Source organism: Primulina eburnea, chromosome 16 (assembly GCF_022965805.1).
Source record: "Primulina eburnea isolate SZY01 chromosome 16, ASM2296580v1, whole genome shotgun sequence".
Taxonomy (NCBI): Eukaryota; Viridiplantae; Streptophyta; class Magnoliopsida; order Lamiales; family Gesneriaceae; genus Primulina; species Primulina eburnea.
Window position 1 is genome coordinate 2,167,747 of NC_133116.1, and position 27,622 is coordinate 2,195,368.

Consider the following 27,622-nt stretch of genomic DNA (forward strand, 5'->3'; position numbering starts at 1 on the left):
AGAACTCACATTTCTTTACTTCGATATATTGCTGTAATTTTAATAATATCAGCATATTAACCATAAAAAAATAATGAAAGAGAATGAAATGGGCACTTTTCAGAATTATAATTGATAGCGATGCTTCGTTCGTGAACTGAGGCATGAGTGGATCTACGGTATGTTTTGTTTTTTTTTTTTATATAGAAAGCCTTCCTTTACATAGTCACTCCCTCGATATAAGATATCCAAACGAAGAGCAAAAGGTCACATTTAAGTGTAGAATTTACAGAGCACAAGTTGCAGACGAAGAAAGCGTAGTAGACTTTTGTTTGAGATGTAAATGTTGAAATTTCACCACATAAATCAAATACTTAAGTTGGCGTTTGAGTAGCTGAGGCCTCACTCAGAATTTGATTTGGGAACTAGAGTAGCTGAAGCCTTGTGGAAAAGGAGCTTGATGAACAAACTGCTAAAAATCAACACAGTAACAAGAAATAAGTTTCCATTTCCAAGCCATACCTAAAAAGATTTGATTATGATATATCCGCTGTTGCTGAAATCGACAAAGCTAACAAAGCATAAAGGAATATATATAAGCTAACCTGTGACTCAGAAGGCTGCTGAGTTCCGATTTCTTTGCTAGAAGATCCATCTCCGACCCTAGCAGATCCCTTAGCGTCACCCTGACAATTGTCAAACAAATGATCACTATAGAGCAACTATATGAAGTCGAGAAAAGTTGAAGAAGAAGCTGATGTGCATACCTCTAACTGAAAATATAGCAGTCATTCACCAAATGTACCGAGACAAAAAGGTTGAGCGAATTAGATGATCTCATTAATCAACTTTAAATTCAGGTGAAAAAAGCCAAGAAAATTTTAAAAAAACATAAAACAAGCTACCACTGTCTTCTTACGTTTGACGTGTCCTGTCCATGGACCGAATGGGACGGTAATAACTTCCCAAAACACATATTAGGGTGGGGGGGAAAGGTTACCAGATAACCACAGAAAATAAGATAGTACCTCTCTGTACCTAGCCAAATACGCCTTCAGCGGGGCTATATATTCCTCGAAACCTAATGTTGCCATTGCCCACAACAAATCATCCCCGTTTATCGTCTTTCTTTTCTCTTTTTGGCATTTGTCACTAGCTCTATTCAACAAACACGAGTTAAAGTAAAACCCATCTTCATAAAACTAAAGAATTTAATATCACACCCCGTGTACTGTATTCAATAAAGAAACATGCATGCATATTCACAATGCATAACATTTTAGTTAACACCCAAAAGGCAAATAAATTATACTTTTGAGATGGCACGAATAAGGTACAGCATCAAATGAAAACATCGACGAGATTTAATCTAAACAAAAAGTAACCAATCAAATATCCTGAAGATACATAATGTTTTCCGGAGCTAAGGTATTTTTAGCCAAATGAAAAAATGTGTAGATGCATTTGAATTGCTCTCCCTGCTGAGAGATTGCTCTGAAGGCTATTTTATAGGTCAGGTGTCACCACCTACTCTATTGAGCAAGTGTAAATATAAAAAACAGAGCCGAAAACGTTTGTAGACAAAATCATTTTTAAAAAATAGTCATTTAAAAGTATGCTACTCAACTGAATGGTGATTTGAACATGATTGCGGCTGTGAGTATGGATGAGAAGGACAATCTACTCACATGTCTTCTTAAATAGTCGAGTGGACTCCCCTTTTCAGCTTTTAACTGATTCATTCTAGAACCAGTATTCTTGGCCCAGCTTATCAAGGTTCACTAACTCATTCAAGGGCCATATGGGAAAATTGAAGATGCATCATGCATGCATGCACTTTACTTGGAGGTGGGGAAGCCTAATTTCCATTTCTAATCCAGGAACTGAGGAAAGAACTATAGAACACAAATGAGAATTTGTTCCCACCGTATTTTCGCATGTCGGGCACTAGTTGATCAATGAAAGGATTTGAATCAGTAAGGTTAACAACATGCTAATGACATCTATAGTTAGGCATTGGGAAGAGGCAAGGGAAGTGGTTGAGGTCAGAGAGCATGAGCGGATGACGATCAATAATGAGATGCTGGCTTCCAGAAAAAAATCAATGCAACAGTTAAAGTTTATTCCAAATCAATATATACATACAAAAAATGCTCCATTTTCCACATGAATCAAATACTTGTTATCTAATCAAAGATAAAACTGATTCAGCTATTACAAAATGAATCATACCACACAACACAAAACATTACAACAAGGAACATATACCAATACCCATCCTCCCAAATAATACAAAAGCTTCTTTCTCAATAACCAAGATGGAAATAATAGCACAAAAAGTAAGAAACATGCGCTACAACAATTCGATGCATTCTCCTAACATATATCAGGACAAATATACAGGTAATTAACAGACAGAAACAAAGAGTAATGAGCTGAGACAAATTTATTTTACAATAGAAACATAAAAATTCCACGTTCAGTTAAAATACAAGATACGCAAATTTTGCAGTGAACGTACTCGCTTGTGACGAAGCTGATGAACTCAGAGACGCATTCTTGAACCGTGTCCTTCGCATCCTTCGCTATCTTTCCATTCGCAGGCAACGCTTTCTTCATGATACGGCCAATATTTGCAATTGGGAGGAAGCGATCCTGCTCTTTCACGCTAGACTGCGGACTGTGATCCCCGCCGCCGCTATCGTGGCTGCCACTTCCACCGGCAAATCCACCAGGACTCTCAGCCATTCCCAATCCAAACCCTAGAACAGTAAAAAAATCCGAAAACGAAAAACAACAAAAAAATCACCAAAATTTCGCTCGGATTAACAAGAAGCATCGCCATAAAAAATCATAAAGCATGAAACTTTCAGACGGGCGTGATTGATTTCACCTCATACAATTATAATTATCAGAAATTAGCACGAGTAGATACATATTACAGTGTGGCGGTGGGGAGTACCTGGGTGTTGGATTTGTATTTGGCGCGCTTGGGGAAGAAGAAAGGGGATTGGTTGGTTGATTGGAGAAATCTGAAAATAGGGAGAGGGCACGATCGGACGACGGAGAGATGAGGGAGGTGACTTCTTTATTACTACTCAATTATTATAAATAGTACTTTTTTATATTGATTTGGAAAAAACTCTTTAACTTTTTTCATTTTATAAATACCAGAATTTTTGCCCACCATATTTTCGCATAAATTATTATTTAACATTTCATATCAACTTTTTTTAAAAAAAAGCTGATTTTTTATAAATCACTTGCCATTGCAAAGTGTCGTTATACGAAATATCCATCAATTTAAAATTTACAATAATTACTATATTTACTATCATATAATATATGTCTTACCCCTTCATTACATAAGTTCGTAACTTTGATGGAGTTCACATATATATTTTTTTCTTATAATTTTTTTTCAAAATATATATATATATTTAAACTAATTAAATTATATATCATTTTATACACGAGGGCCATAAAATAAATATTATGTGTGCTGATATGTTTTGATAAAACAATGATATACTCAAATTACAAACTTTGAAGCCATCCATGCATGAACGGTACGATTGTATGAATGGTTAGCTCTTTGTGCACAGTGAAGAAAACCCGACTACTTTGATGCCCTATCGATCAATTAAAACACAGTAGTAATAATGATAACGGTCTTATTCGTGATTTCAGGTTCGGGACAATTTTACAACATGCGTCTGTACTAGTGACACTTGCTGTAATCAGACCCTAAATTTTCATCTATAGGAGTAAGATAAAGAGTGAAATGTGTAATTGTTTCCAGCTCATCAGTTGTATGCTGATCCTCATGAGGAAGAGTTTCAATGGTCGCATATCCGTTAGCTGTTGGAGGGTTACGCCTATGGGCAACTGCCCAGCTGTGAGGAAGGCCTGGTTCTTTCCACCATTTATGATGTTATTGTTGCCATTAGTTTGGAGGAGAGTGTTAGTAGGGGATCCGTTTAGACCAATTAGGGAGGGGAAGTTGTTGTTGATGACCCCATTGATGGTGTTTAGCGGCACACCACCATTGATGGGGAAGATCTGATTGTTCGGCTTTGAGAATGGGAGGTTGTTAGCATTGAAATTGGCGACAATCCCAGTCATTTTTCGGCCTGAAGGGTGTGAGCACCTAGGATGTCATGCATGAAGAAGGACAGAGTAGGATGGTATATGCAGTAGTGGAACCGGAGGCTGTACAGGTGGCAGCTCCTCCAGTGGTCGTCGTGGTGGCAGGAGTGGTTACCGGTGACATGTTGCTTAGTTGACGGAGTTTGAGTGTTGGAAATATCAGGCTCGGGTGCTACGACGGGTGCTGAAGGATCAGTGGCAGAGTGGCTGGAAACTGCCCGCTTGGCTGAGTAAAAGTGGGTGCCAACATGAGGGTTATTTGGAGTAGGATCAGAAGTATCCGGTTCTTCGTCTGGGAGTGGAACTTGTGTGCTTGCTTCATCAAGAATTCTTGCTGAGCTAGCTATGGTTGTGGCTAGCAAGAATGTGCAGATAATCGATTTGAGCATTTTAGAGGTGAGCATAAACGTTGTAGGCTAGCAATTTCTTGATGCAGATTCATATAGTTTGATTAGTTGCCATATATATTTTAATGGAGTGGAGCTGATAAAATAAATGGAGTCGGGGAAGGAATACTTATGATCAAATGGTTTGTTGAGTAACTAATGTCAAGTGAAACGAAGTTTAACATTCAAGCTTTTCATATCCACAAAAATCACCATAAATTCAAATAGATAATGACATTATGCATGCATCAAAATCTTTGTGATATTTTGAGTAACATATTGCTAATAAAGATTTATTAGATGTATTGATTATGAGAAATTTAGAACTGTTACAATTCGTTAAATTTGATTTGATACAAGCTATAAGTAATTAATAATCATACAAAAAATGTTCTAAAAGATTTTGACTAATTGAGGTCTAGAGTAAAGCGAGATTTGGGACATACATTCGGTATTTTCAAAACTATACTGGACCTATCGTAATCAACCATGGGTCCAGTCTGGACCTCACTCATAAGATGTTCTAACTATCAAATTAGTCAAAAATCGATCAGATCAGTCATGAACCGGTTAAAAAACAGATGAACCAATTCTACCTTATTATTTTATAACTTTTAAAATTTGTTTATTTCTCATATCCTTGAAAAAAAATTATTTGGATTTTGAACTTGGTTAAAAATATTATTTTAATAATATAATATAACATTGTTTTGATATGATTCTCCAATTGAATTGTCTATTTTAAAATAGATTGATTTTATTACCGATCCGATTATGAAAATAAGGATAATATTAATAAATTTAGACAACATAATATTAGAAATTAGAATAATAAATAGTCTGGCAAACAACATGAAAGAGTAATTGATTAATTTACTAATGTATAATGTTTTATTATTTAATCCACACGTATTAATTAGTTGAATTTTTGTTCCGTCTTCACCCGATACTGAATCGAATGAGAGCGGCTATTCCATTTTCGTCAGAAAAATAATTAGTTGATTTTTGATAACGCGAAGCAAAGTCGTGTGATATAGTTAATAATTTAATAGCGTTTTATTGTTAAAGGAGCTTCAACACTGCCACTATACTACGCACCCACCGTACGCCCTTGCTAGCTTCCGAGTTCCGAGCTCCTCAAATCTGTTATCTGAATTGGGAAGGACAGAGAAACACAGGTCCTGTCCTTCAATATTCTGAGCTGAGGACGACCAGAAAATCGTGAGAATTTCGTTAGAATGGACGATTATACGAGAGAAATGATGGATTTAAAAACCCTGATCACTCGTACTCTTGAGAAGAAAGGCGTCCTTGCCAAGATCCGAGTAAGCATCACTCCTCCCGTTCATTTTTCAGCCATCTGTTACGAATTCTGTTTTTTTTTATTTCTCATTATCATGCATGTGGGTGTGTTTTTGTTTGAACACAAAAGTTGAGGGCTTTAAAAACGGAGAAGATAAATTGGGGGGGGGGGGGGGGGGGGGGGGGATGGGATGCGGATAATTTGGAATAACTGGTAAGGAAATTTTAATTTGTGGAAGTAGGATTTTATTATAAATTTTTAAGAACACGCGGCTACTTGATTTCTCTTCAGAATTGCATTGGTTGTTATCATACCCTGTAAATTTGTGAAATTAACCGAAGGTTTGGAATGGTAGTTCTTATGGCATGCTTAAGGTTGTTTGACCATAAGCCTGGGATGAGAGAGGAGTGGTTAAACTCAAAACACTAGCATTGTAGATGAGAAAGCCTCACAAGCTTATTAGTATGATGTGAGTTTAAACATTGTCTGCTCCTGGAGAAGTCGGCACTCTTAGCTTGTCCTATGACGGTTTTCTCTTACCTATGACTAGTAGGTATACGTACTTGAATATTTAATATGAACATGAGCCAAATAATCAATACAATTGTAGTGATGTAGTCCTTTCTCAGACTGCTCCCTTCCACTTTATCAACTCATAACAAAATCACCAATATAAGGCATAAGTCCGAGATGAAAACCCAAATCCAAGAGACTGGCCTTGTAGGTAGGATAGTCTTGAGCTTATTAATCATTCACTCGTTCTGTAACTAACTGTCTGGCTGATATAGGATCACAACAAAGGTTGTTGAAGTGGAAATGCATGTTCTTGTCTTTTTTGTAAATTGGTGTCTGAATGGGCAAGCTTAATGTGTGTGTAAGTGTGTTTGGTGACTGAACTTGAGAAGCCAACAATAGTTAGATTTGTTGCTGCATATATTCAGGTAATAATTAAGAATACTCAAGCCATATGATGCTAGTAAGTTCACGGCAGCCAAGTTTTTCAAAGAATTATATGAGTTGCTTGCAATTTAGTAAAAGCTCATATTTTTAATCGTTTACATTACTGGAAAGACTCGTTAAATTTTTAGTGAACACAAAATTTACCAACTTAGCATATACACTGAAAACATAATACTTCCACGCCTAAATAAGGGGAAAATTTGCTAATGCAGCTGTTTTCAGGAAATATTGTTAATATATTCTTTGTTATTAGGCTGAGCTGAGAGCCAGTGTGTTTGAAGCGATTGAAGAAGAGGATGGGGTGATAGAGAAAGAAGGTCTGCCTCCTGCACTATTGGGTAGCTGCAATGGTCGTGCAAAGCAACTCCATAACTCTCCTTCAGGTGAATTATTTCCAACTTTCCCGTTATGTTCTATCCTCGATACATGTGTTAATCTGCATGCATGTATGTGACATCAGGCTCCATATCGTCTCTTTTTCTTCATGCACCGAATAGAAACGGACTTGCTACAATTTTGAAATGCCAAACACAATTACTTTTTTTTTATTAGACGTAAGGTTACTATGCAGGTTGCAGTGAAAAGATTTAAGTGACTGCAAACTCTATGGAACTATCTTTGTAGCGACCTAATATTATCAGGATCATTAGTAATTAGTACTTAATGTGTGCACTTGGGGTTGTCTAAGATGCTAGTTACAATAAATTCTTTATCTGTATGTTGACACTTTGACAGGAAGACTTCTAACTGCATTGATCTGTGAATATTTGGAGTGGGCTCAGTTAAACCACACGCTGAAAGTCTACATACCAGAGAGCAATTTGGTATTTCCCATAATCTGTTGTTAATTTGGTTATTTAACTCTTTTGAATGTTTTCTCCATCTATGTAATCATCATCTGTTAAATTCGTTTTCTTTTTCAGCCAAAAGATTCCTGGAAATCGGAGCTAAAAGAATTCAGCATAAAAAATGGGTATGATCTGAACAGGAACGGAGACAGTGGCCCTTTACTCTTGGATGTTCTTGAAGGATTCTTGAAGTTTGAGGTCTGATGATGAAGTGTACTTTCCTTGTGAAATTTGAAACCGATCCTTTGACTTGTATGATTTTTTAATGATTCCTTTAATGCAGCTATCTTTCACTTGGTAAATATGCTAAACAAGTGTTACCAAGCAATCATTATAATATGTAAATAGTAAATAGTAATTGTTGTTTTCTGGTTTCCATCACATATTATAATAGGTAGTATAAAAACCTGTATCGTAGAATTTTCACGTGTCATTTAATCCTAGCATGACTGTAGCACACAACATGAACTTTTTATGCAGATAACGGTGCTAAATATGTGAGCTGAATTATTCTCATCTGTTCTGATATCACAAAGCTGAATTTCTTTTTCTTAAATAGCATTAGCTTTTCATCATGTTCTGATTCATGTTCATGCAGAATTTATCTCAGGGTAGGGGTAGCAACAGGAGATTAACCACTCCAGATGCTGATGCCTTATGCAACCTGGATGCTCGAAATATTAAGAGACCGCCATCATCATCAGTTGCAGGGGGTTTAACTCCATTAGGCAGGTTTGTTTTCAATAATCTTATTTTTCTTGTGCTTTTTTACTTGATTCCAATTTTAGTACATAAATTACAGTTTAATGGATTGCTCATTGCAGGCCTCTTCCTTCTTCACAAGCATCTGGTGAGCAGTAAAACTATTTGAAGTTGGTTCTGCAACACCATTTCCATTGTTCTCTTTTATTGTTTTACTTTGTCAAAGCTTCAGATCGAAGAGCAGGGTCATCTACTTCTAGCTATCGGAAAGATGATTACAATTGGAGATATGATAATGATGACCTTCCTGAAGATATGATTCGTGCTTCAGCTGCTTTAGAAAATCTACAGTTGGATAGAAAAGCTCGAAATCTAACTTCTTGGAGGTTTGTTTCTGAACGCTGATATCATATTTCAGATTTTTTTATCACTTATGGGAACAATTCAGCCGAATAAACTTTTCCATCTTGATGGAGCCATTGGAAGCTGTTAACGATGTCGTAAAATGCTGAAACTAAATAAATTTTGTCCTTGCTACATAATGATTACTGGAATATTAGATGGGTTTGAATTTGGAAGCTTAGTGAAATTTTGGGTGGATCTTCATCATAGGCTGAGATGTGAAATCATTCATTGAGGAAAAAATGGCGGCTGTTCTTGTTGAAATTCTTTTGGAGAGAATCTGTAGCTTATAGATGCTATTGTTTGGAAATATATGGAAAATGTACATTGAACCAAAATGTGGAAAATTATTAAGTGATTTGACATGAAATGCTCTATAGACGTAATATATTATGTATCAAGAGAAGAACTTGTAATGTATGTTCTCACTGAGCAAGCACCCGAGAATGAATTTTGTTGCAGGCACGCGGGGGATGGAATTTTCGAGGAAGATAGCAGGGTAGACCACAAGTAAACCATCCGTTTTTAATTAGTTTGTGAGAACTTTTATTGACCCAAAATCGATGATTCCATCTATGTAAAAGATGCAACGATCTCGTGTATCAGTGACCTTTTGTACTCCATCGTTTCCATTTAGTTTCTCCCTCGTTAACATTTTCTCCATCTCTTGGCTCTGTTGACCTTCTAACATTTTGGTATTTCAATGGAGTTTGAGTCCAGGGACGCTTTTCTTTTTGTAAAGATTGTATTTTAGATGATATATTGTCCTTGTTATTCAAGTTAAATGTGTAGCGCTTTGGGTAATCGGGGCATCTGAAATACGCCTGGGTTGTAAATGGCATAGACTTCCTGATAGAATGTGACATACTCCTTCGTAAAAACCAAGTTACTCAAGTTGTTCAAGAAGGAAGAATTGCTTGGGGATTTTGTCGAGGATAGAGTAGAAAATTTAATTGTCTTTATGTTACAGAAAAAGTAAGATTAATGAAACCTCAATGAAAAGGAATTTTTTTTTTTATCGAATTTCTTTTTAGAAAATGTATGTCAATAATTATTTTAAATTTAAGAAGATTATGATCGAATCATCTTCATAGTATAATTAGAGAACATCTTTTAAAATTTTAATGAAAAACATAGGTAAAAAATAATGGTTATGTTCAAAAAATAAATGGGTCAGAGTATATATTTTTAAAATTAAATATGAACATTTATTTTTAATTTCGCAACACGATAAAGAAATAAATAAATTATTTTAATTCAAAATGGGGCCTTTCCTCGAACCACTATTTGCAAAATCATTTTAAATAAAAATTAAAAATTAATTAAGAATAAATATTATTTCAATTTGTTCCCGACTCAAACGTTGAACTATCGAAACAAGCATAACAGAGAATTTTCTTAAAATCGTAGAGGGAGGAGAGGAGATGTCTCGGGTGTACGACAACTGGGAGAGGCTCGTGGCAGCAGTTTTGAAGAAACAGCAGCTCTGGGAACTTTGCCACCAACACTCGAGGAGCCCGAGCATCTGCTCCGAAGCATCGGAATCAAGCTCTACTTCCTTCAATTTTGTTCCCTTTGGCTTTTCAAGCCTTCAAGGTCCATCTATTTATAAACTGGAAGCGATCAACGGCCATTTATCACTACTTCTTGATCTTCCTTCGATTATTTTTCCATCTGATCGGTCTAGATGTCGCTTGCAGAAGAGCTGGAGACAAAGAAAGCTTCAACAGATGAGGGATCGATTCATACTGCTACACGCACATTTACTTTTCGTGAATTGACTGCTGCTACTGAGAATTTTAGACCAGATTTCATTTTGAGTGAAGGTGGATTTGGAAGGTTGTACAAAGGTCAACTTAAGGGCACTAAACAGGTTTTGTGTTACTTAAAAGGAAGAAATTGGGATAGAAATGCTTCCTTTTCATTGAGCGCATCTTATTCCAGCTTTGAAATTCTGTTTGGGGATGACCTGCTTTTATCATTCTCCATGTATAATATAATAAACTTTCAGTAAAATATAGAATTTGGAACCTTTTTCTCTAATCTCTATCCATATAGGAGAGTTGGAAATTATTATTCTTTCTCATTCTAACATCATGGAACAGTCGCATATGTGTTTTTTTTAAAGCAATTGAATAGTTCATGTGGTTCTTTGTGTACGTGGTGCCTTTGAGTGTTTTCAGATTGTATCAATCACCTCTTATTCTCCTTTGAATTTTCTCATGCACACTTACACACACATGAAATGCAACTTTTACTAATTAATCATAGAGTTTGATCGCTAAAACCAGAACGAACCTTTTCATGTAGATTGTGGCTGTAAAGCAAATTGATAGGAACGGTGTGCAAGGAAACCGGGAATTTCTTGTCGAAGTGATGATACTGAGTTCACTTCACCACCCGAACATGGTGAACCTCATAGGGTATTGTGCTGATGGTGATCAGAGACTTTTAGTTCAGGAGTACATGCCATTTGGATCTTTGGATGACCATCTACATGGTATATAGATCGTGACATTTCAGCATCTAATCATTATTGTTATTAGATAAAAGGGTTGAAAAAGCGTTCACTACTAACAAACTTGTCAGTGTCATTTGATTCTGAAGTTGCTATTGTGTAAGTGGGCTCTGAGATATTAGCTGTCAATTCTTGATGACACCATTCACTAGGAAACGCTTTTGCTAATTTTTTGACTAAACATCTCTCGTGCCTCTATTTTACCATCCTCGCTCCTTACTATATGCTTGAGATGGCTTCAAACATTGTTTTTCTAGCATATAAAAACACTCTATGTTTGCACATTACAGACCTTCAACCTGAGAAAGCACCGCTTGACTGGAACACAAGGATGAAAATAGCCACTGGTGTAGCAAAGTGCTTGGTGTATATGCATGATACGGCAAATCCACCTGTTATTCACCGAAATGTGAAGAGCTCAAATATTTTACTCGGTGAAGGGCATCATCCCAAGCTCTCTCATTTTGGATTGGCCAAATTTGGTCCAGTTTGTGACAAAACATACGTATCTACTAGAGTTGTGGGGACACACGGCTATCGTGCACCAGAATATGCAATGACAGGAAGACTTACGGTCAAAGCAGATGTTTACAGTTATGGAGTTGTCCTACTGGAGATAATTACTGGCAAACGGGCTATTGACAATTCAAGAGCCGTTGAAGAGATCAGTTTAGTTGCGTGGGTGCGTGATTCTCAGACCTTTTTTTCCTTGTGAAGCATCTTTGCTGGCATTGTAGCCAGGGGAAAGTTATGACTTAGCTTAAGCATGTTGCCTCATCAGACTTAACCTATGCTAGATTACAGAATATAGAAGAAATTAGACCCTTTGATCTCTTAGCAAGTTGATTTAATCTGATCTTGTCAAATGGGATTACAATCGTATTGTATTCCAAATCTAGAAGATTTTTTCTTGTTGGCTGGTAATATTCTTTCATATTTTCCCGTAAGATGTGGTGACCAGGGCGTAGGCTAATTGGGCATTCGCGCATACAAGTTTTAATGTCTTTTGGAAACAATTCCCCGAGCACACGTGTGCTCTATAAAAAAATGGATACAACTAGTCTTCCTTTTGTAAGAATGCACTGATCTTTTGTACCCTTTGTGGTGAGACTTGTCCACTTCCCTTTTTTGGTTATTGTAGTGGTGGGGGATCCACATCGATTCCCTCGTCTATGCACAATGCTTTTGGACCAATAAAAAGAAAAGGCACAGCCAGTAAATTTCACTAGCAAGAGTTAGCACCCAATTAAGGGGGGTGGCTGGAATGAGAATAGGAGAGTTGTCTCCTTCCTCAGATTAAGCTCGTGACTCATATATAATGAGAATTCATGATAGATCAAGTCTATAATATAGGTGGAATAATGTTATGCCTAGAGAATATGACTCAGCCGTTTTAACTGCTCTTGCTCTTTTGCAGGCTCGTCCTTTATTTCAAGATGGAACAAAATTCACACAGATGGCTGATCCCAAGCTGCAAGGTCGGTACCCAGTTAGGGGTCTGTATCAAGCTCTAGCTGTTTCTGCTGCGTGCCTTCAGATGGATCCCGACGTCCGACCTTCCATGGCAGATGTGGCTACAGCCATAACTTATATTGCTTCTGAGAACTGGTCACCAGAAACGGCCAGTTCAAGAGTCTAGCCAGCAAAACCCACGTCAGTTCAATAATGCGAAGGGAACTTTTATTATATACAGTAAGTCACGGATTGAAGCCACGGAGCTGCTGCATAATGCTATGATGTTGTAGATCGAGTTTAGGTATAAAAACAATGAAACCTGGTGCATGAACCTACTACTTGCATCTTCAAATTCCATAATAGTCGTTTTAAAAAAAATACCATAATAGTTCTGTCCAAAAAATGGCGTAGAAAGAATGAACTGGAGAGTTTGATGGAACTGTTTTTTCAATTAAATTTTCCCAATAAACGGAATAAAATATATAAAAAGTCACCCTATCATTAGCAGGATCTGACCAATAGCAACGTAAGAAAATAAACTAAAGAAATTGACTGTAATATATTTTATATTGGTATTTCGTAATACGACATAAGCCTCGATTGTTAGTAGGTGCAAATTTTGAGATTATATTATTAGGGGAGTTATGTATAAAAATCTATTCATATTGTTTAAATTTTTTAAAGTTTATAAACTAAAATTAAAATATTTTGGAAGCTGAGGTTGCCAAGTAACGCTCCTCATTCCTCCGGCCATGTCCGGGAATACATGCAAAATGAAGCCATGATGCGATGGTTAGAGGTGCAAAATTAGAAAGGATATTTTTCACTGAGTTTAAAATAAGATATATATTTTCTGAAATTTTTGAAAACTTGTACGTAAAAATTTAACTTTTGGACGGTCTGGGCGTATCCACTGCATGATTCCTAGAAAAAGATATACAAGGAAGTAGACAAAATGACGGTCTGGGCGTCTGCAGGCTGTTTGTAAATTACCTCAGATTATATCGTGCGTGCTTGAAGTGGACAAGGAGATAGGTATTTTTATATATTCCAGCTATCAAGCAAGTCATTGCTGCGTACATACTTGCGAAAGTTAACGTTGCATTTCCTCAAAGACTTGCCACAGACAAAAAAAATCAACTCAAGGGTCTTTCTAAAGACTTTCAATAGACATGGAGACATGGGGTCATGCATTCCTCATCAAAAATTGTTTCAGCTATTGAAATAACAGCGTTCTGAAGGGAAAATATGCCCAAGGCGTACGACAACTGGGAGAGACTGGTAGCCTCTGTTTTGAAATGGCGTCAGATTTGGAAACTTTGTCATCAACAATCTAGGAGTCCGAGCTGTTGCTCCGATGAATCAGATTCTGGCTCTGATATCAATCTCAGTCCTGTCAACGACGATGCTGCCTTCATCTTTTCAAGTCTGCTAAGATCGATCGTGGCTTGGAGCCACGAATCCTTTAATATTTCTTGCCTTGATATTCTCACTAATGATTCTCAGTATCACATCTAATCTTTTTGGATATTAACAAGCTTGAATTCCTTGATGCAGGTGGATTAATGCTTCATCCAGCGTTCGATATGTTTCATGACTCGTGTAAACGGCACCTTGAAACCACCCGAAAGGTTTGTGGTCTTCATTAAAGTGGCAGACCCATTAGACTTGCTCTCTAAATTCTTTTTTAAAAAAATCATTTGAATTAAATGGTGGGACCACTTCTCAAAATCTTTCTGGAAAATATTGCTCTGTTTTTGTTGAATTCATCTAAATTATATATATTGCCTTGAACGCTAGTTTTAACTTGGACGCAGCTCTACCAGTTTGCCATTTTTATGCAGAAGAATGCAAGAATGAAGCAAATTGATATTGAGGATGGTGTGAGAGGGACCGACAGGGAATTTCTCGTCCAATTGATGATGTTAAGCCTGCTTCATCACCCTGATATTTTGCTGTTCATCTTCCCAGTATAAAGGTTCATTACGTAACTTTCTTAAACTAGTGTCAACCTGAATATAATGTCTACTTAATCCGTTCCTGGCAGAATTCGCCCAAGAAAAACAGGAAACTGATAAGAATATGATAATTTTCACTGAACAATTACTACTGTTATCATATTCCACTATTCTAAAAAAGATTTGAGTACCTTAGCAATAGCAAAGACTTTACAATTAAGCTAAATTTTGATGAGTCGCGTCTCTTTTACTTTTTATCTTTACCAACCATTTATTGTTCAATAAATCAACAAACAAACAATAGCAGTCTATATCTTTCCTCTTATGTGATAAAAGAACGGAACCAGAATCTTTGTATGGCTCTTGAAGCGCCTGCCTGGATAAACGGCGTTCCTTACAAGAATCGAGAATGAAGGGTTCAAGGTTCTTACAGGATACCCTGCGACAACTGTACCACCATTCAAGTGCCTCTTTTTTCACTTCTCTTCAACCGGATGATCGTTTGTTTTCTCATGTTCGGTGCTTGAACTCTGTCCCTCGTTTGATGTTCTTCCATCATTGGGTTCCTCAACACTCGTTGATTTTACCTGTTGCATTTGTGTGTGTGTGTTTTATTTTTTACAGAAAGTGAGTCGGTATCGGAATTGGTAGCTATTTATATAGTTCGTACGCAATCATCCCCAGAAAAACTCCATAGATTGTCATGGTTCCGTCACTTGGAAAAGAAAACGATGAGACTAGATTAGAATAGTGACCATTGACCCGTAAAGTTTGGTGTCATTTATACAGACACGTCAAAAGTCTTGAATAACTACAATGACACGCTACAATTTTCCTGTGCCCTACATTAACATGTCGTACAATGGCAGGTTTTACCAAAATATTCAAATCTCCGTCTCTGTGTGTGTATTTTTAGCTGGGCGCCCGAAGGTTCGAGGGTCTGTGCCTAAACCCTCGTCTTTCTGGCAGTTGCTTCTTCTAAACGTTTTACAAAAAGATGCAAGATTTTTATATCCCGTATGAATGTTGTAACAATTGTCATTGATACGTTAATAATAAGTAATAATAAAGAGTAACTTATAAATTCAAGATGTTACAACACCCAATAGACAAACTTTTTGGGATGGCACTTTTTTGGTTTTATAACCTAAGAGATGTGTATATTAATATTTGGTGGAAATACTAATGAAACCTAGTAGACTCCAGAAGCAACCCCGGATAGCCGGATAGGTAACAAGCACCTAGACAATCAAGCAATAAAAAGGCCATGGACTAAATATATCATATTAAACATCGAAAGAGAAGTGGAAGCACTGACTGACCTTGTTCCTGTCGCGCCATCCTAGCCCAAATGGTCTAGATAGTAAGCCTATCTTTCTTGCCTGAATTTCTAGAGAAGGATCTTGATTACTTCGAATGACAGAAGAATCTTGCTGTGTAGATCTGAAAAAATTACACACATCAGCGATAAACAGAATTCTTTTAACGAAACAGGGTACCGAAACTTTGGAAAGACAGAAAAAAGATGGCAGGAAAAGCATGCTGCATACATACAAAATAAGTTCGGTTTTTGTAGTTGCAAATGGTTATAATTGACAGAAAATTATATTCAGGAAACTAGTGAGATACCGTGGAGAAGGTTGCGCTTTGGTTTGCCCGGACTGGTACTGTAAAGTTGCCTCAAGCATGGACTCTGCCATAAAGGCTCTCTTTTCCATCTCCGCAAGAGCACCAGTTGCTTCTTCATATTTTTCCTACACATGGTCAAATCAATACCTTTAAATTAAACATAGAGCAAATTATGGCAAAGCAACAACTAATTTTGAAACAAGTCACCGTATCAATGAAAGTTTGAAAAAAATTCATTACAACACAAATTATAAGAGGTCTCAAGGAAATATCTTTTAAAATTATTATCAGGTTTTGTTTCACATATTTTTAAAAATGAGTGCTTAGAACAATATATCACAAGTATGCAAAGTTGCAAACAATCTCAAAGGAGGTAAAAACCTGAAGCACTTGAGAGGCATATCTCTGGGCAGTAGCATCTTGTTCAGCAAATATTCGAGCGTCCTCAGTCACCTTCTGTTCTTGTTCTACCCTCATTAAGATCTATAGAAAAATCCAAAGATTTAACCACCATGACCAACAAGCAATTATAAGATAAATAATAAGTAATATTTTCTTCACTGAATCTTATAGCAATATTATTACCTGAAGCATGGCCTTTTCCTGTTCCTGCTTACCATCGTAGGCCTGCTGAAGCTCAGAGAGCTCTCGCTCCAATTGTTCAACCTGAATTTGTTGAGCCAAAACCGAATAGTCATAATTTCTCTTAGCTAATTCATCGCAACTTCAAAGGTAAAGACACCAATCTAACATAAATCACTGATTAAGTTTTAAAAGACTGCTGATCTGACCCACTCCAGAGACCATGAAGTACCAAGTTTCATATCTAGTTTTTGTACATCTTTGATACACATTAACCATGTGACTTCCAAGAACCAAGACAATCATCACTCGCCAATGCGCCAAAAGTGAAACAATCCTCTCAATAGATGAGTCCAATCGCAAGTACATCTATATTCTATAAGGTAGAACACAAGTAAAGATACCACCACTCAAGTATTTGCATCAGAAATTAGGCCAAATTCTACGACAAAATAAATCATATGCAAGATTCATAGATCAAGAAGGAAAAAAAACTATCATCTATAAGACTTACATATACAGACAATACTCTAAAAGAGAGGCATGTTTCACAAAATTTCACCATGCAAATACCCTATTATGTCATCAATTATACAGTATTTATATAAATTATATGTCATCAGTGGTCCAGGAATACGACTGAAATCAAGATTTCCACCAGTTAGCAAAGAAATAAAATCACAAGGAGAAGAACGAGAAAAACATCAATCAAAAGAAGAAAAAAACTAATTAAGTAAAGTTGGAAGGTGAGGGTTATCAACAGCTTGCATCCTATAGATCACGCTTCCAAGTATATACACAAGCACAGGATATGAGTTCATGGAGATTCACACACCCTAGCACTTAATTGTCGCCGATTATCCTGCTTAACCATCTCCATCAACGCAGTTTCGAGTTCTTCGGCTCTGTACAACAAATACAATGGTGTAAAACTTAAGAAGTGTAATTCAATCATAAATGTGCAACTCATTTAGCATATGTTTCAACAAAGAAAGTAATTATATCACTCATCAACGGGAAAAATTGACACTCTGGTCATAATCAAATTATGTTCAGACATTTAATTAGGAAGTGTTCTTTTCCAAAAAAATTTGAAAAAACTGTTCACATTCCAAAATTTTAAGCTATCAGATAATTTATATATAAGCTATATTTAAGATTTAGAAGCGGATCTTCATCGATAGATGCCAAAATGTAGAGGTTGACTCAACAAATGGATGGTGGTTAGAGTGCCAACTTGTAAGCATCAAATGATACACAATTTGGGATTTCATTGTTATAAGAGTGATAGAATAACTAAATAATATGATAACCTACAAGTTATCTCCGCTATAGCTTATAATAAGTACAGAATGAAAACAATGAGATGAATGCTGCCTTAGCACAAGTAAATGAAACTCGATAGAACAGGCTTGTGTTCACCTGAGTTCAGCAGATTGTTTTTCTTCCAGAAGCTTGCACAATTCAACCTTAAGCCATACCACCTGAGCAGAGAAGAATTAAAAAATTGAAAAATGTTTCAATAAGATAATTGTGACTGTGACTTAAAAGAGAGGATCAACACTGTATAACAACTAATCCGTACAGAGTACTGCACGTAAGGAAAAATAACTTTTTAAAGGTCCAAAATATTTCTTGTGAACAACAAAGAGAGGAGCAACCAATATAGTCAAGGAAACTTTAAAAATTATGTGGTCATGCGAAGGGTATAAACTCGTTATGTGATATTATATGCTTGCAAAATATATACCTGATCTTGAATATCCTTAACAGAATCAGTCACCTCGTTCCCATTTAAACTCATATACAACCCATTCACATTGTCAGATGAAGAATCCAGGCAAGACTTGCCACCATTTGTTTGTACATCGGTTTGTCCTGGTTTACCAGCACCGACCATCATTGAACCAGGATCTTGTTTGAAACTGTACAATTTTGAAGCCAGGCCCTGGGAATCCTTCCAAATTCGAACACCTTTCGATCTTTCTTCTAATACAGCCTTGACAACTGGCCGGTGTTTATTTCTCAGGTCCTGTAATCTTGTCTCATTAACATTATGGTAACCCATGCAAGCCGTCAAGACAAGTTGACTGCTATCAAATGTGGAGCCAGCTAATGACTGAAGAAGAGTAACAGCATCTCCAGCATCCTGGGTTGTAACTAATGCAGGTCCTGCAGAAAACTGAACAAAGGTGAGTTTGATCCTGCAAAATGGTCACCATAAGTTTGTACACGTAAGACACAAAAAAAGTTCACATGTCACTATATACATACTAATAATTGAGCACACACGTTGGGTTTCACGCATCACATATATCCATCACAACATATGATTTATTGATTAAATACTAAAATTTATACTATTAATCAGAGAGAGGGTGTATTTTACAAAGTTTAATGTCTCTATATATAAATAATAGTTACAATACATAGTTATTTTACGAATAAAGAGGTAAACGAAAAGACCAAGGCAGCTACTGTACATAGAGATATCACATGCAGATGACAGAATTTCGGGAAATTTATCAAAATGATTAAATAAAGAATGTCATGACCCATTACCATATAACTCCATTAAAGAAAGTGTGGTCCGAAAGAGCATTACACGATTTCCTTGAAATAGAAGCACGTCCCAGACCCGAAGAACTGAAAGCAGATAAAATACATCAGATCTAAAGTTTTGTGTAAAAAAATCAATTGCTTTAAAGCTAACAAGGAGAAAGGGCGGGGGAGTTCATATATTTGTTATACCACTAATTATAACAGCATGAAGAGTCAACAGAATCTAAACTGCCAAAATGCTATTTATATCAACTTTTGAATGTTCGAGACAAAGAACCAGACCACTTTCCCATGGAAGCATGTTCATAAATATTGAGAGAAACCACGGCCCAACAACCCATGCCACCTGCACTCCCAAGTAATCTAGATGGTTTACTGCAGCAGATATAAGATTAATGAGGACCAGAAACATATGATTATGTTAAAATCTAATTCGGATAGCTGTGAACAACAAATCATTAAATAGGAACAAACCCAATTTTGGAAATTTTTCTCGAACCAACTCCTCAAGAACAAGTTGGTCAACCTGCCAAAAGGCGATGCAACAGAAGAAATCTTAAAAAATCATTTATAAATCTATGGAAAGAACTCCTAATCAAAAACAAAAAACAAGTACCTGAGCCTCGATCATTTCTTCTGAATAATACCCATCAAAATAGTCATCTAGAATTCCCATTAAAGTCCTGAAAATCAAGGAACTTTTTACGTTCTGAATAATTGACCACATGTTTGTGACGAACACCAACAATCTATAAAATATGTAATTAAGTTCATCCATTAGATGGTAAAATGCAGGTTGATGTGCACAGTAAGAGTCTTTGCATGGTCAGGTCCTCTTAGAAATAAAAGCAAAAATACCAAGCAAATAAAAGTGAACCATAATTGAAACCAACCAAAATGCATTTTCCTCTGGCATCAGAAGCAATAACAAGCCAGCAAAGAAATTCATGGCCTGCATAAATTGGAAAAACATCAGTAATGCCATAAAGCAAGAGATATTTTGTGAGAATGATTCACAATCTCAAATTGAAAATTGAATCAAATAATTAATATGCAAAAGGTTATTTTTAAAAAAAAAAAGCTCATGAAATAAAAGCATGGATTTTCAGCATGAAACTATCTTGCAGCGTTAGGAATATGAATAGCCTCCACTTAAAAATCTTTTTAAAAGAAAATAGAGTAACCATCAATAACAACACAGAAACCGAACACCGACAAGACTCTTCAATGCTTCATCAATGGCAAAAAATGAGTTGAGAAAAATAAACAATCATCTCATGAAAGATACCGAGGGGATTTTGTACCTAAGTATAATGAGATGCTTGCAAATGAAGAAAATGACACTTGCAAGTATAAAACAAAGTGAAATGCTGATGGAGTTGATCAGAAAAGCACAAGTAGTCAAATAAACGCTCAGAAATACAATTGTAGTCCTTAAAATGAGATATTAATGTCCTAATCAAATCAAGAGCCACATTTGCGAATTTAAAACATATAAACATCTTACTACGTCTTTCATTGGCCTAAAGCCAAGTCCCAACCCCCGCCTTTATTAACAGCCCCAGAACCAACTCACCTCCAATAATTCACTACTAAAAATAGAACAAAAAGAACAAAAATGGAAACTACACAAACAGGATAGTGCATATATGGGCCATCATAAAGAAAAGTAAAACAATCGGGATGAGTATTTAAAAACCAGCCACTCATTTCTCCTCTCCATGGGATTCTAAGTTATGCCTAGCAGATCTACAACGACTAACAGTTTTTTTAGCACCCATCAGTAATTTTTGTGAGCCCAACATGTTACAGATCAGCAAAATCTTTCTGACATAAATACCTGGCAGTATCCCACAGAGGGATTATGCCGAGCATATGCTGTCAATAAACGCCTTAAAGCATTTCTACCATCCTCATCCAAAGCCGGATGTCCAGGAAATGTTCGAGGCAAATCCTGCATTTCAAGTGAAACAAGGTTTCCATGTGGAAGTGAAATTTTAAGCAATTAGAAGTACTGGTTGGTACAGCAACTTCACAAGTTCAGAATAAAGAACCTTCTCAATCTGCCCTTTCCATTTTTCTGGCACACCTCCACGCTCTAGTCCATGATTCTTGTCCTCGGGTACCTTATGTTTGCTTTCTACATTAGTATCTGAAGCAAGCAAATTGCTATAGTATCTCTCAATTCGACGTTTTCTAACACCAACAAAGGCCTGCCACAACTGTAAGTCGAAGCGAAAGAGTGAATAAAACAATGCTAGAGGAAAAGGCAAAATATAAATCAAGAATGTTCGCTAAACCTCTCCCCTAAGTGCCATCGGGACTCCTCCCTGAACAAGACATTCTAGTTCTTCCTTCCAAGGGGGTAGAGATCCGGAATAAGTTTCATTCACAGTAGAACCAGTTCCAGGGGAATGAGTACTGTCACATGATGGGATGTCTTGAACAGGATCTGACTCTGATCTCTCCAAATCATAGAACTCTTCGTCAGAATCATCTTCAGATGCTCCTTTTACAGGCCTAGCTTCTTCGATTGCAGGGAGTAGCTTGCCATCAACAGAAGCTAGTTCATTTTTTACCGAATTGATTTTTGCTGTTACACGACAACTCATCATGTCCTCTATGGCTCGAAGAGATGGTCTGATCGCTGTCCATATTTGGATATGATGAACTTTTGTCTCTGTAGTAGACGGAATTTTCTTGTTTTCTTCGATACAGCTATCAGAATTAGGGTTCTTGCCATCAGAGTCATCATTCATTACCTTGGTTGATTCAACATTGGAATTTATGGCATTATCTTTGTCAGAGAGCTTCCTACCCAACTTAACTGACTCTGCTTGCCTTTCCAAGAAGTCCTCCCACCTGTCTGATCTCTCCTCCTCCTCTTCCTAAAACCACGCCAAATCGAAAAGACAAACTTTCCTTTATTAATTAGTGTAAGCAAAAAGAATATGTCAACTTTGATAATTTTTAAAAAAATTAACTGAAAAAACACTGAGGTTCAGAAGATTGAGTTTGCTCCGAGGAGGCAAAACCTTGTAAATATTAGCATATTCCCGATATCTTTGCAAATGTTGAGGTCTAACTGCAAACCCATATGCATCCCTGCAAAAATTTGAGGAACTTGAACTTAAGTAATAGTTCTCTATGATACACGGCAGAGACTTGAAACTTTCTTTTAGGCTTTTTTTATAAACACAAAACAAAGTAAAAGCGAGATTTTAGAAAAAGCTCTGATCTAGATATTAGCCGCATTGTTTTTTCAATAACATAAAATTTCCTTTCTTTAAAAAATAAGATTTCACGTCTATTTTCTCATCGTTATCGGATCAAGCATAAAATTTGGGAAAAAAAACAGGGGAAAAAATTACTATCGCAAACATAATGACATACGTTTACACATCTAGAATCAAGTAAAAAATAGTTTTACTAATCCGCGGACCTGCAGTCAGCCTCAGAAGACCTCTGAATCAGGTTAAATAGAAACATTTCTCGCTACAAAAGGTTGTGAGCATCATCATTCTCAAGTCCTCACCACCGCAGTTCCACACTCACCTCGAGTTTCTATTTCCGAAGTGCCCCTTGATTTTTATTTAAATTAAACCAAAAAAATGGCAGAAGGTATTTAATTCCTTCAAAATTTCAAATATTTAATTTAAATAAATAAAGTTCTTGAATTCAGTAAAATCAAACTATCGAGTTCTTATCTGTTTTCAAGAAAATAGAGCAAATTCACTCTCATTTCGAATGTACCTATAAATTCAAATCTCAAACCTTAATGACAAAAATTCACAATTTGTCGGTATTTAATCTGAAGTAAAAGACCCGAACAGTTCACCAGAATTTTTCTCATTTTAATTTCCTTTCAAATTAACGTAAACTGATCCAGAGTACTATAAATTCGAAAAACTGAATATAATTAGAAGATACAGAAAGATCAAAATTTTTTTAATGATGTCTGAATAATACGAAGCAGAGTCCACAATGTAGAGCGACAGATCACAGAAAAACCAATTCGAGAACTCCGGAAAGAAAAAAAACAATCAAGAAAATGGACACGTGGAGTGATGAAAACAAGGTAACGCGTTGCCAATTCTATACCTTTTGTAATCAAAAGAAATGGCAGGATTCGGATTCAATACAACTACCGACGCCGCCGCCACCCCTTTAGCCTTCATAATCGGAAACAAAATCCAACCCAACCACCAAAGATCTCTCCTTTCTTCAGTGGGACATGAATTTGTAACCAGATTTGATCTATTCGACACTGTTCCTTAAACTTCTGCACGGGGAAAAACCGTAAAGGGAGTAAATTTGAAATGGGTCTTCATGCTTTCTTGTTTTCTTGATACAGTCAGTGTCATTGAGTAGGCCTCGACACCAGTGTGTGAAGGAGGGGGCAGTGGGAGTTGAGGGGGCTTAATCATCACATGGAAACTGCGGATTTGGCGTCATAATGACACGTGAGACAGTGAGAGAGCACGGAGTTCGAGTACAATTTTGCTGCAAGTTGGAGGGCAAGAATTACAGAGAAAATCATCAATTTATATATTTTCGATTTAATATTCAAATAAGTCTCTAACAAATTAAATAACAAAATTTGATATCTTATTTTTATCCCTATTTTTCATAATATTTGAAAATTTTCGAATCAACGTGCCAAAATGTAAATTCAATTTTGAAGGAGTGAAATTTGAGACAAAAATTTATATGAGACGGTCTCATGGGTCGTATTTTATAAGACAGATTTTTATTTGAGTTATCAATGAAAAAATATTACTTTTTATGCTAACAATATTGTTTTTATTATGACTATAGATAGAGTTACTAGTCCTACAGAAATTTAAAGTTAAGATCGGCAAAATTTTCTTTTTGTTTGCTTTTTAAATATAAAGATTTTTTATGGGAAAATATTGATGGAGATATTCCGCTATGCATACGATAGTATATATTTTATGCATAGTTAAAGGTTTAAATATATCCTATTGTGTTATAATGCAATATAATTAGATATTTTTGGAAAATGATTGAATATTTGAATTAAAAATAATAATAATAATAATAGTAATGTTTTTATATGTGATAATGTGCTTTTGGAGAAGAAAATAAAATAATAGCATTTAAAAAAAATTAAAATATTTTTTAAACGTAAAAACGAATACAATATAACATCTCGTAATTGGTAAAATAATAACATTATGAAAAAAAAAATTGATTTTGTTTTCATTATGTCAACTTTTGTTTCGGATTGTGACTAATTATAGATTTATTGTAGTATCTACCCAAATTGGGTAAAATTTTGATTTTACGGGTATCCGATGAACAACAAAGGGAAAACAAAATGTCAGCTTCAGATGGCTTTCATCGATCTATCTTTTTCTGGTACATAAAACTTAGTGCACTGTATTGTACAACAAAAATATAATTCAATATACTATATATTTCAATATAAACATATATATATATATGACAAAAAAAATATGCACTAAATTGTATATATTTATATATAAGTGATAATGTTGGAGACGTTAAATATGAATTTTTATTTTTTTGACAAAAATTTGTGTGAGACGGTCTCACGAGTCATATTTTATGATACGGATCTCTTATTTGAGTCATCTATGAAAAAATATTATTTTTTATGCTAAAAATATTACTTTTTATTGTGAATATCGGTATGATTACTCGTCTCACATATAAAGATTTGTGAGACCGTTCCATAAGAGACCTACTATTTCTTTTTCTTTTTTTTTTTTTATCTCTCTACGTAATGGAAGATGGTTATTTAAAAACTTATTGCAACGTTTGAAATCTTTGCATATAATTTATGCAAGTATTATCGAAAACAATTTTTACACTCACTATTTATTATCTTCACTATATATCTGTTCTAGTTATTTATGTATTTGAAAAGTTTGAAAAAATGCGATCATCACTCTCGTAAAATATAAAAAATTCTTAAAATATCTTATATTAAATTAAGGTTTTATTCCATATATTTACACGAGGTTTTATATCCAACGTTGGAAGACACCTAGTTTTAAAAAGATTGTTAATTTCTAAGTAAAGAATATATGATTTTTATAAAAATTGTAGTGAAACAGTCTAACGGTCAATTTTACGAGACAGATCTTCAATCAAATCTGACTCATAGGAAAAAATCTATTTTTATGGCAAAAATATCATTTTCAATACAAATATGTCTCGAGTCGACTTATCTTCTCCGTCTCCCATAACACTTACATGTGTTTGTTTTGGATAGAATCGTCAATATAGGTTGAGCATATCGGTTGGTTCATCAAACCAACTAATTTAAGTTAGTTGAGTTTAAAGGTAGACCTGTATGTGCCAGACTATACCGGTTGCAGGGTGTAGTGACCCGTTCCAGAATCACCTACTAATCAAGAATTAAGCATGCAATTAACTTAATTAATAACAATCAGAGATAATTGCGGAAAAGGCCAACAAACGATAGTTATACAACCCAATCGAAATCCAGAACAACTCAAACTAAAATGAAAATATGTGGTACAACCATATCGAAACAAAACAGTACTGAAGAACTAACTCAACCGGCTACTCAACGTCCTCCTCATCCTCCTCCTGAGCCATCCAACCTGAGGCCTGCCCCGTGGGAATGGGGTGTCCAAGATAAACAAAACCGAGGACGTGAGCGATAAGAACGCCCAGTACAAAAGCATGAGTATACAAACCTATATGAAATGCATATGCTAAGCTATGATACCAGGGTAGTCAAGAAACAAGAGTCACAAAAGATCTCAATATGCTCAATCTAGAGGCGCCAAGTGGATAGTGCCGCGCGGTACTCCTCTGGGTCACTGCATCCACTACAAGATCAGACGTGGACCTAAAATGTCCCGGATCACCGAAGCCCTCCGGACCCGTCGGCCACTGTGTACTCTCGGTGTCCATGCGTCCACAAGACAGGGCTGAGCGGCCCCACAAGATATAGCTTATCTCGAAAGAGATACAGCTCAACAATAAAGGCTATCTCGAAAGAGATACGGCTCAAGATGAAATGCAACATGCAGCATAAAGCGTGACATAATAGCATGCATCATATGACATATATCAATGCAGCAAATAATCATGCAACACATATAAGAATGTATACTCGACCAGGATATCTCGGATAGTACTTTCGTACCTCTAGTAAAGCAATCCTAGTCCACAGGAAATCCTATCAATCGGGTCTAGTCCGTCGTCTGCCCTGACGATACTGAGCTCCCTGACTGCGCTTCTCGGACCGTCGGCTATGCCCGGCTGCTCTGTCCGGGCTGCTCTGTCCTTCCCGGGTTGCTCTTCCCTTCCTGGGCTGATCTTCCCTTTCTGGCTGCTCTTCCCTTCCCGGGCTGCTCTTCCCTTCCCGGGCTGATCTTCCCTTCCCGGGCTGATCTTCCCTTCCCGGGCTGCTCTTCCCTTCCTGGCTGCTCTTCCCTTCCTGGGCTGCTCTTCCCTTCCCGGGCTGCTCTTCCCTTTCTGGGCTGCTCTTCCCTTCCTGTCTGCTCTTCTCTTCCCGGGCTGATCTAGAGAGCTAAAACTTGCATTTAAAGACACAGTACCCTCTCCACAATGAGAAATCTCATGGCCTATTTATAGACCTCAGCCTGCATGAACGTGTCAACCAAATCCCATGCATCCGGGCACCTGTCGCTAGGCAACATGCACAAAGACACCTCACCTTACCTGCATGAATGTGTCCAACAGTTACCATGCACTTGACACCTGCCCGGCAGGAGGTTTGGTTTACAACGAAAAAACACACATACATCCATATTACAACTACAGTACAACTCAAAAGAGCTCTGGATGCTCTGAACGTATACGGCTCTCTAATTCCCAAGTGGCTTCTTCAGTGCCTCTGCGCTGCCACTGAATTAAGACAAGAGGAATGATCTTATTCCGCAACATCATTCCTCTTGTCTTAATTCAGTGGCAGCGCAGAGGCACTGAAGAAGCCACTTGGGAATTAGAGAGCCGTATGCGTTCAGAGCATCCAGAGCTCTTTTGAGTTGTACTGTAGTTGTAATATGGATGTATGTGTGTTTTTCCGTTGTAAACCAAACCTCGGTTGTATTCAACAGTATTTAAGTTGTTTATCGATGCTGTGATTTCGTTTCGTTCTTCTTCTAGCCTGATTTCGAGGACGAAATCTTTTTAAGTGGGGG

The 27,622-nt window shown here is 36.5% G+C and overlaps 5 protein-coding genes across 9 annotated transcripts; 3 read left to right on the top strand and 2 right to left on the bottom strand.

The window, feature by feature from the left end:
* Nucleotides 1–163: 163 nt before the first annotated feature.
* On the bottom strand, nt 164–3,116 carry LOC140817360 (nuclear transcription factor Y subunit B-8-like). Of its 4 annotated transcripts, none has more exons than XM_073177013.1 (5): nt 2,942–3,116; nt 2,501–2,741; nt 747–1,137; nt 585–665; nt 164–448 (listed from the first exon to the last, which is right to left on the bottom strand). In XM_073177013.1, exons 2-3 carry the CDS (start codon nt 2,725–2,727, stop codon nt 957–959), a joined length of 408 nt encoding a protein of 135 aa, XP_073033114.1. In that variant the 5' UTR covers nt 2,728–2,741; nt 2,942–3,116; the 3' UTR covers nt 164–448; nt 585–665; nt 747–956. The 4 variants fall into 4 exon arrangements, with proteins under 4 accessions (XP_073033114.1, XP_073033115.1, XP_073033112.1 ...); XM_073177014.1 differs by having other exon boundaries at nt 164–451; XM_073177011.1 differs by having other exon boundaries at nt 585–1,137.
* Nucleotides 3,117–5,581: 2,465 nt separating this feature from the next.
* On the top strand, nt 5,582–9,533 carry LOC140816939 (protein TONNEAU 1a-like). Of its 2 annotated transcripts, none has more exons than XM_073176449.1 (8): nt 5,582–5,839; nt 7,031–7,160; nt 7,513–7,601; nt 7,701–7,823; nt 8,236–8,357; nt 8,450–8,475; nt 8,560–8,713; nt 9,192–9,533. In XM_073176449.1, exons 1-8 carry the CDS (start codon nt 5,753–5,755, stop codon nt 9,241–9,243), a joined length of 783 nt encoding a protein of 260 aa, XP_073032550.1. In that variant the 5' UTR covers nt 5,582–5,752; the 3' UTR covers nt 9,244–9,533. The 2 variants fall into 2 exon arrangements, with proteins under 2 accessions (XP_073032550.1, XP_073032549.1); XM_073176448.1 differs by having other exon boundaries at nt 5,586–5,839; nt 8,224–8,357.
* A 558-nt stretch (nt 9,534–10,091) lies between these two features.
* Nucleotides 10,092–13,141, top strand: LOC140816549 (serine/threonine-protein kinase PBL27-like). The gene is made up of 5 exons (XM_073175886.1): nt 10,092–10,325; nt 10,430–10,602; nt 11,040–11,229; nt 11,538–11,929; nt 12,665–13,141. Exons 1-5 carry the CDS (start codon nt 10,154–10,156, stop codon nt 12,884–12,886), a joined length of 1,149 nt encoding a protein of 382 aa, XP_073031987.1. The 5' UTR covers nt 10,092–10,153; the 3' UTR covers nt 12,887–13,141.
* A 572-nt stretch (nt 13,142–13,713) lies between these two features.
* On the top strand, nt 13,714–14,792 carry LOC140815945 (uncharacterized). The gene is made up of 3 exons (XM_073174989.1): nt 13,714–14,128; nt 14,260–14,333; nt 14,547–14,792. The coding sequence occupies exons 1-3, from the start codon at nt 13,951–13,953 to the stop codon at nt 14,676–14,678; spliced, it is 384 nt and encodes a 127-aa protein (XP_073031090.1). The 5' UTR covers nt 13,714–13,950; the 3' UTR covers nt 14,679–14,792.
* Nucleotides 14,793–14,937: 145 nt separating this feature from the next.
* On the bottom strand, nt 14,938–23,942 carry LOC140815944 (uncharacterized). Its single transcript, XM_073174988.1, has 18 exons — nt 23,535–23,942; nt 22,469–22,538; nt 21,734–22,321; nt 21,488–21,655; nt 21,274–21,387; nt 20,327–20,385; nt 20,050–20,116; nt 19,908–19,959; nt 19,716–19,808; nt 19,434–19,517; nt 18,622–19,043; nt 18,294–18,355; nt 17,707–17,776; nt 16,875–16,955; nt 16,671–16,772; nt 16,290–16,414; nt 15,983–16,103; nt 14,938–15,247 (listed from the first exon to the last, which is right to left on the bottom strand). The coding sequence occupies exons 1-18, from the start codon at nt 23,609–23,611 to the stop codon at nt 15,137–15,139; spliced, it is 2,466 nt and encodes an 821-aa protein (XP_073031089.1). The 5' UTR covers nt 23,612–23,942; the 3' UTR covers nt 14,938–15,136.
* Nucleotides 23,943–27,622: the final 3,680 nt, after the last annotated feature.

Coding starts and splice junctions, on each gene's coding strand:
- LOC140817360 (XM_073177013.1), bottom strand. CDS start 2,727: ATGGCTGAGAGTCCTGGTGGATTTGCCGGTGGAAGTGGCAGCCACGAT. Junction 1,138..2,500: donor ATCAGCTTCGTCACAAGCGA/GTACGTTCACTG, acceptor TTTGTTGAATAG/AGCTAGTGACAAATGCCAAA.
- LOC140816939 (XM_073176448.1), top strand. CDS start 5,753: ATGGACGATTATACGAGAGAAATGATGGATTTAAAAACCCTGATCACT. Junction 5,840..7,030: donor GCGTCCTTGCCAAGATCCGA/GTAAGCATCACT, acceptor CTTTGTTATTAG/GCTGAGCTGAGAGCCAGTGT. Junction 7,161..7,512: donor ACTCCATAACTCTCCTTCAG/GTGAATTATTTC, acceptor ACACTTTGACAG/GAAGACTTCTAACTGCATTG.
- LOC140816549 (XM_073175886.1), top strand. CDS start 10,154: ATGTCTCGGGTGTACGACAACTGGGAGAGGCTCGTGGCAGCAGTTTTG. Junction 10,326..10,429: donor TGGCTTTTCAAGCCTTCAAG/GTCCATCTATTT, acceptor TGTCGCTTGCAG/AAGAGCTGGAGACAAAGAAA. Junction 11,230..11,537: donor TTTGGATGACCATCTACATG/GTATATAGATCG, acceptor TGCACATTACAG/ACCTTCAACCTGAGAAAGCA.
- LOC140815945 (XM_073174989.1), top strand. CDS start 13,951: ATGCCCAAGGCGTACGACAACTGGGAGAGACTGGTAGCCTCTGTTTTG. Junction 14,129..14,259: donor TGCTGCCTTCATCTTTTCAA/GTCTGCTAAGAT, acceptor TCCTTGATGCAG/GTGGATTAATGCTTCATCCA. Junction 14,334..14,546: donor ACCTTGAAACCACCCGAAAG/GTTTGTGGTCTT, acceptor ATTTTTATGCAG/AAGAATGCAAGAATGAAGCA.
- LOC140815944 (XM_073174988.1), bottom strand. CDS start 23,611: ATGAAGGCTAAAGGGGTGGCGGCGGCGTCGGTAGTTGTATTGAATCCG. Junction 20,117..20,326: donor CCAGAGGAAAATGCATTTTG/GTTGGTTTCAAT, acceptor CTTGATTTTCAG/GACTTTAATGGGAATTCTAG. Junction 19,518..19,715: donor CATGCTTCCATGGGAAAGTG/GTCTGGTTCTTT, acceptor ATCTGCTTTCAG/TTCTTCGGGTCTGGGACGTG.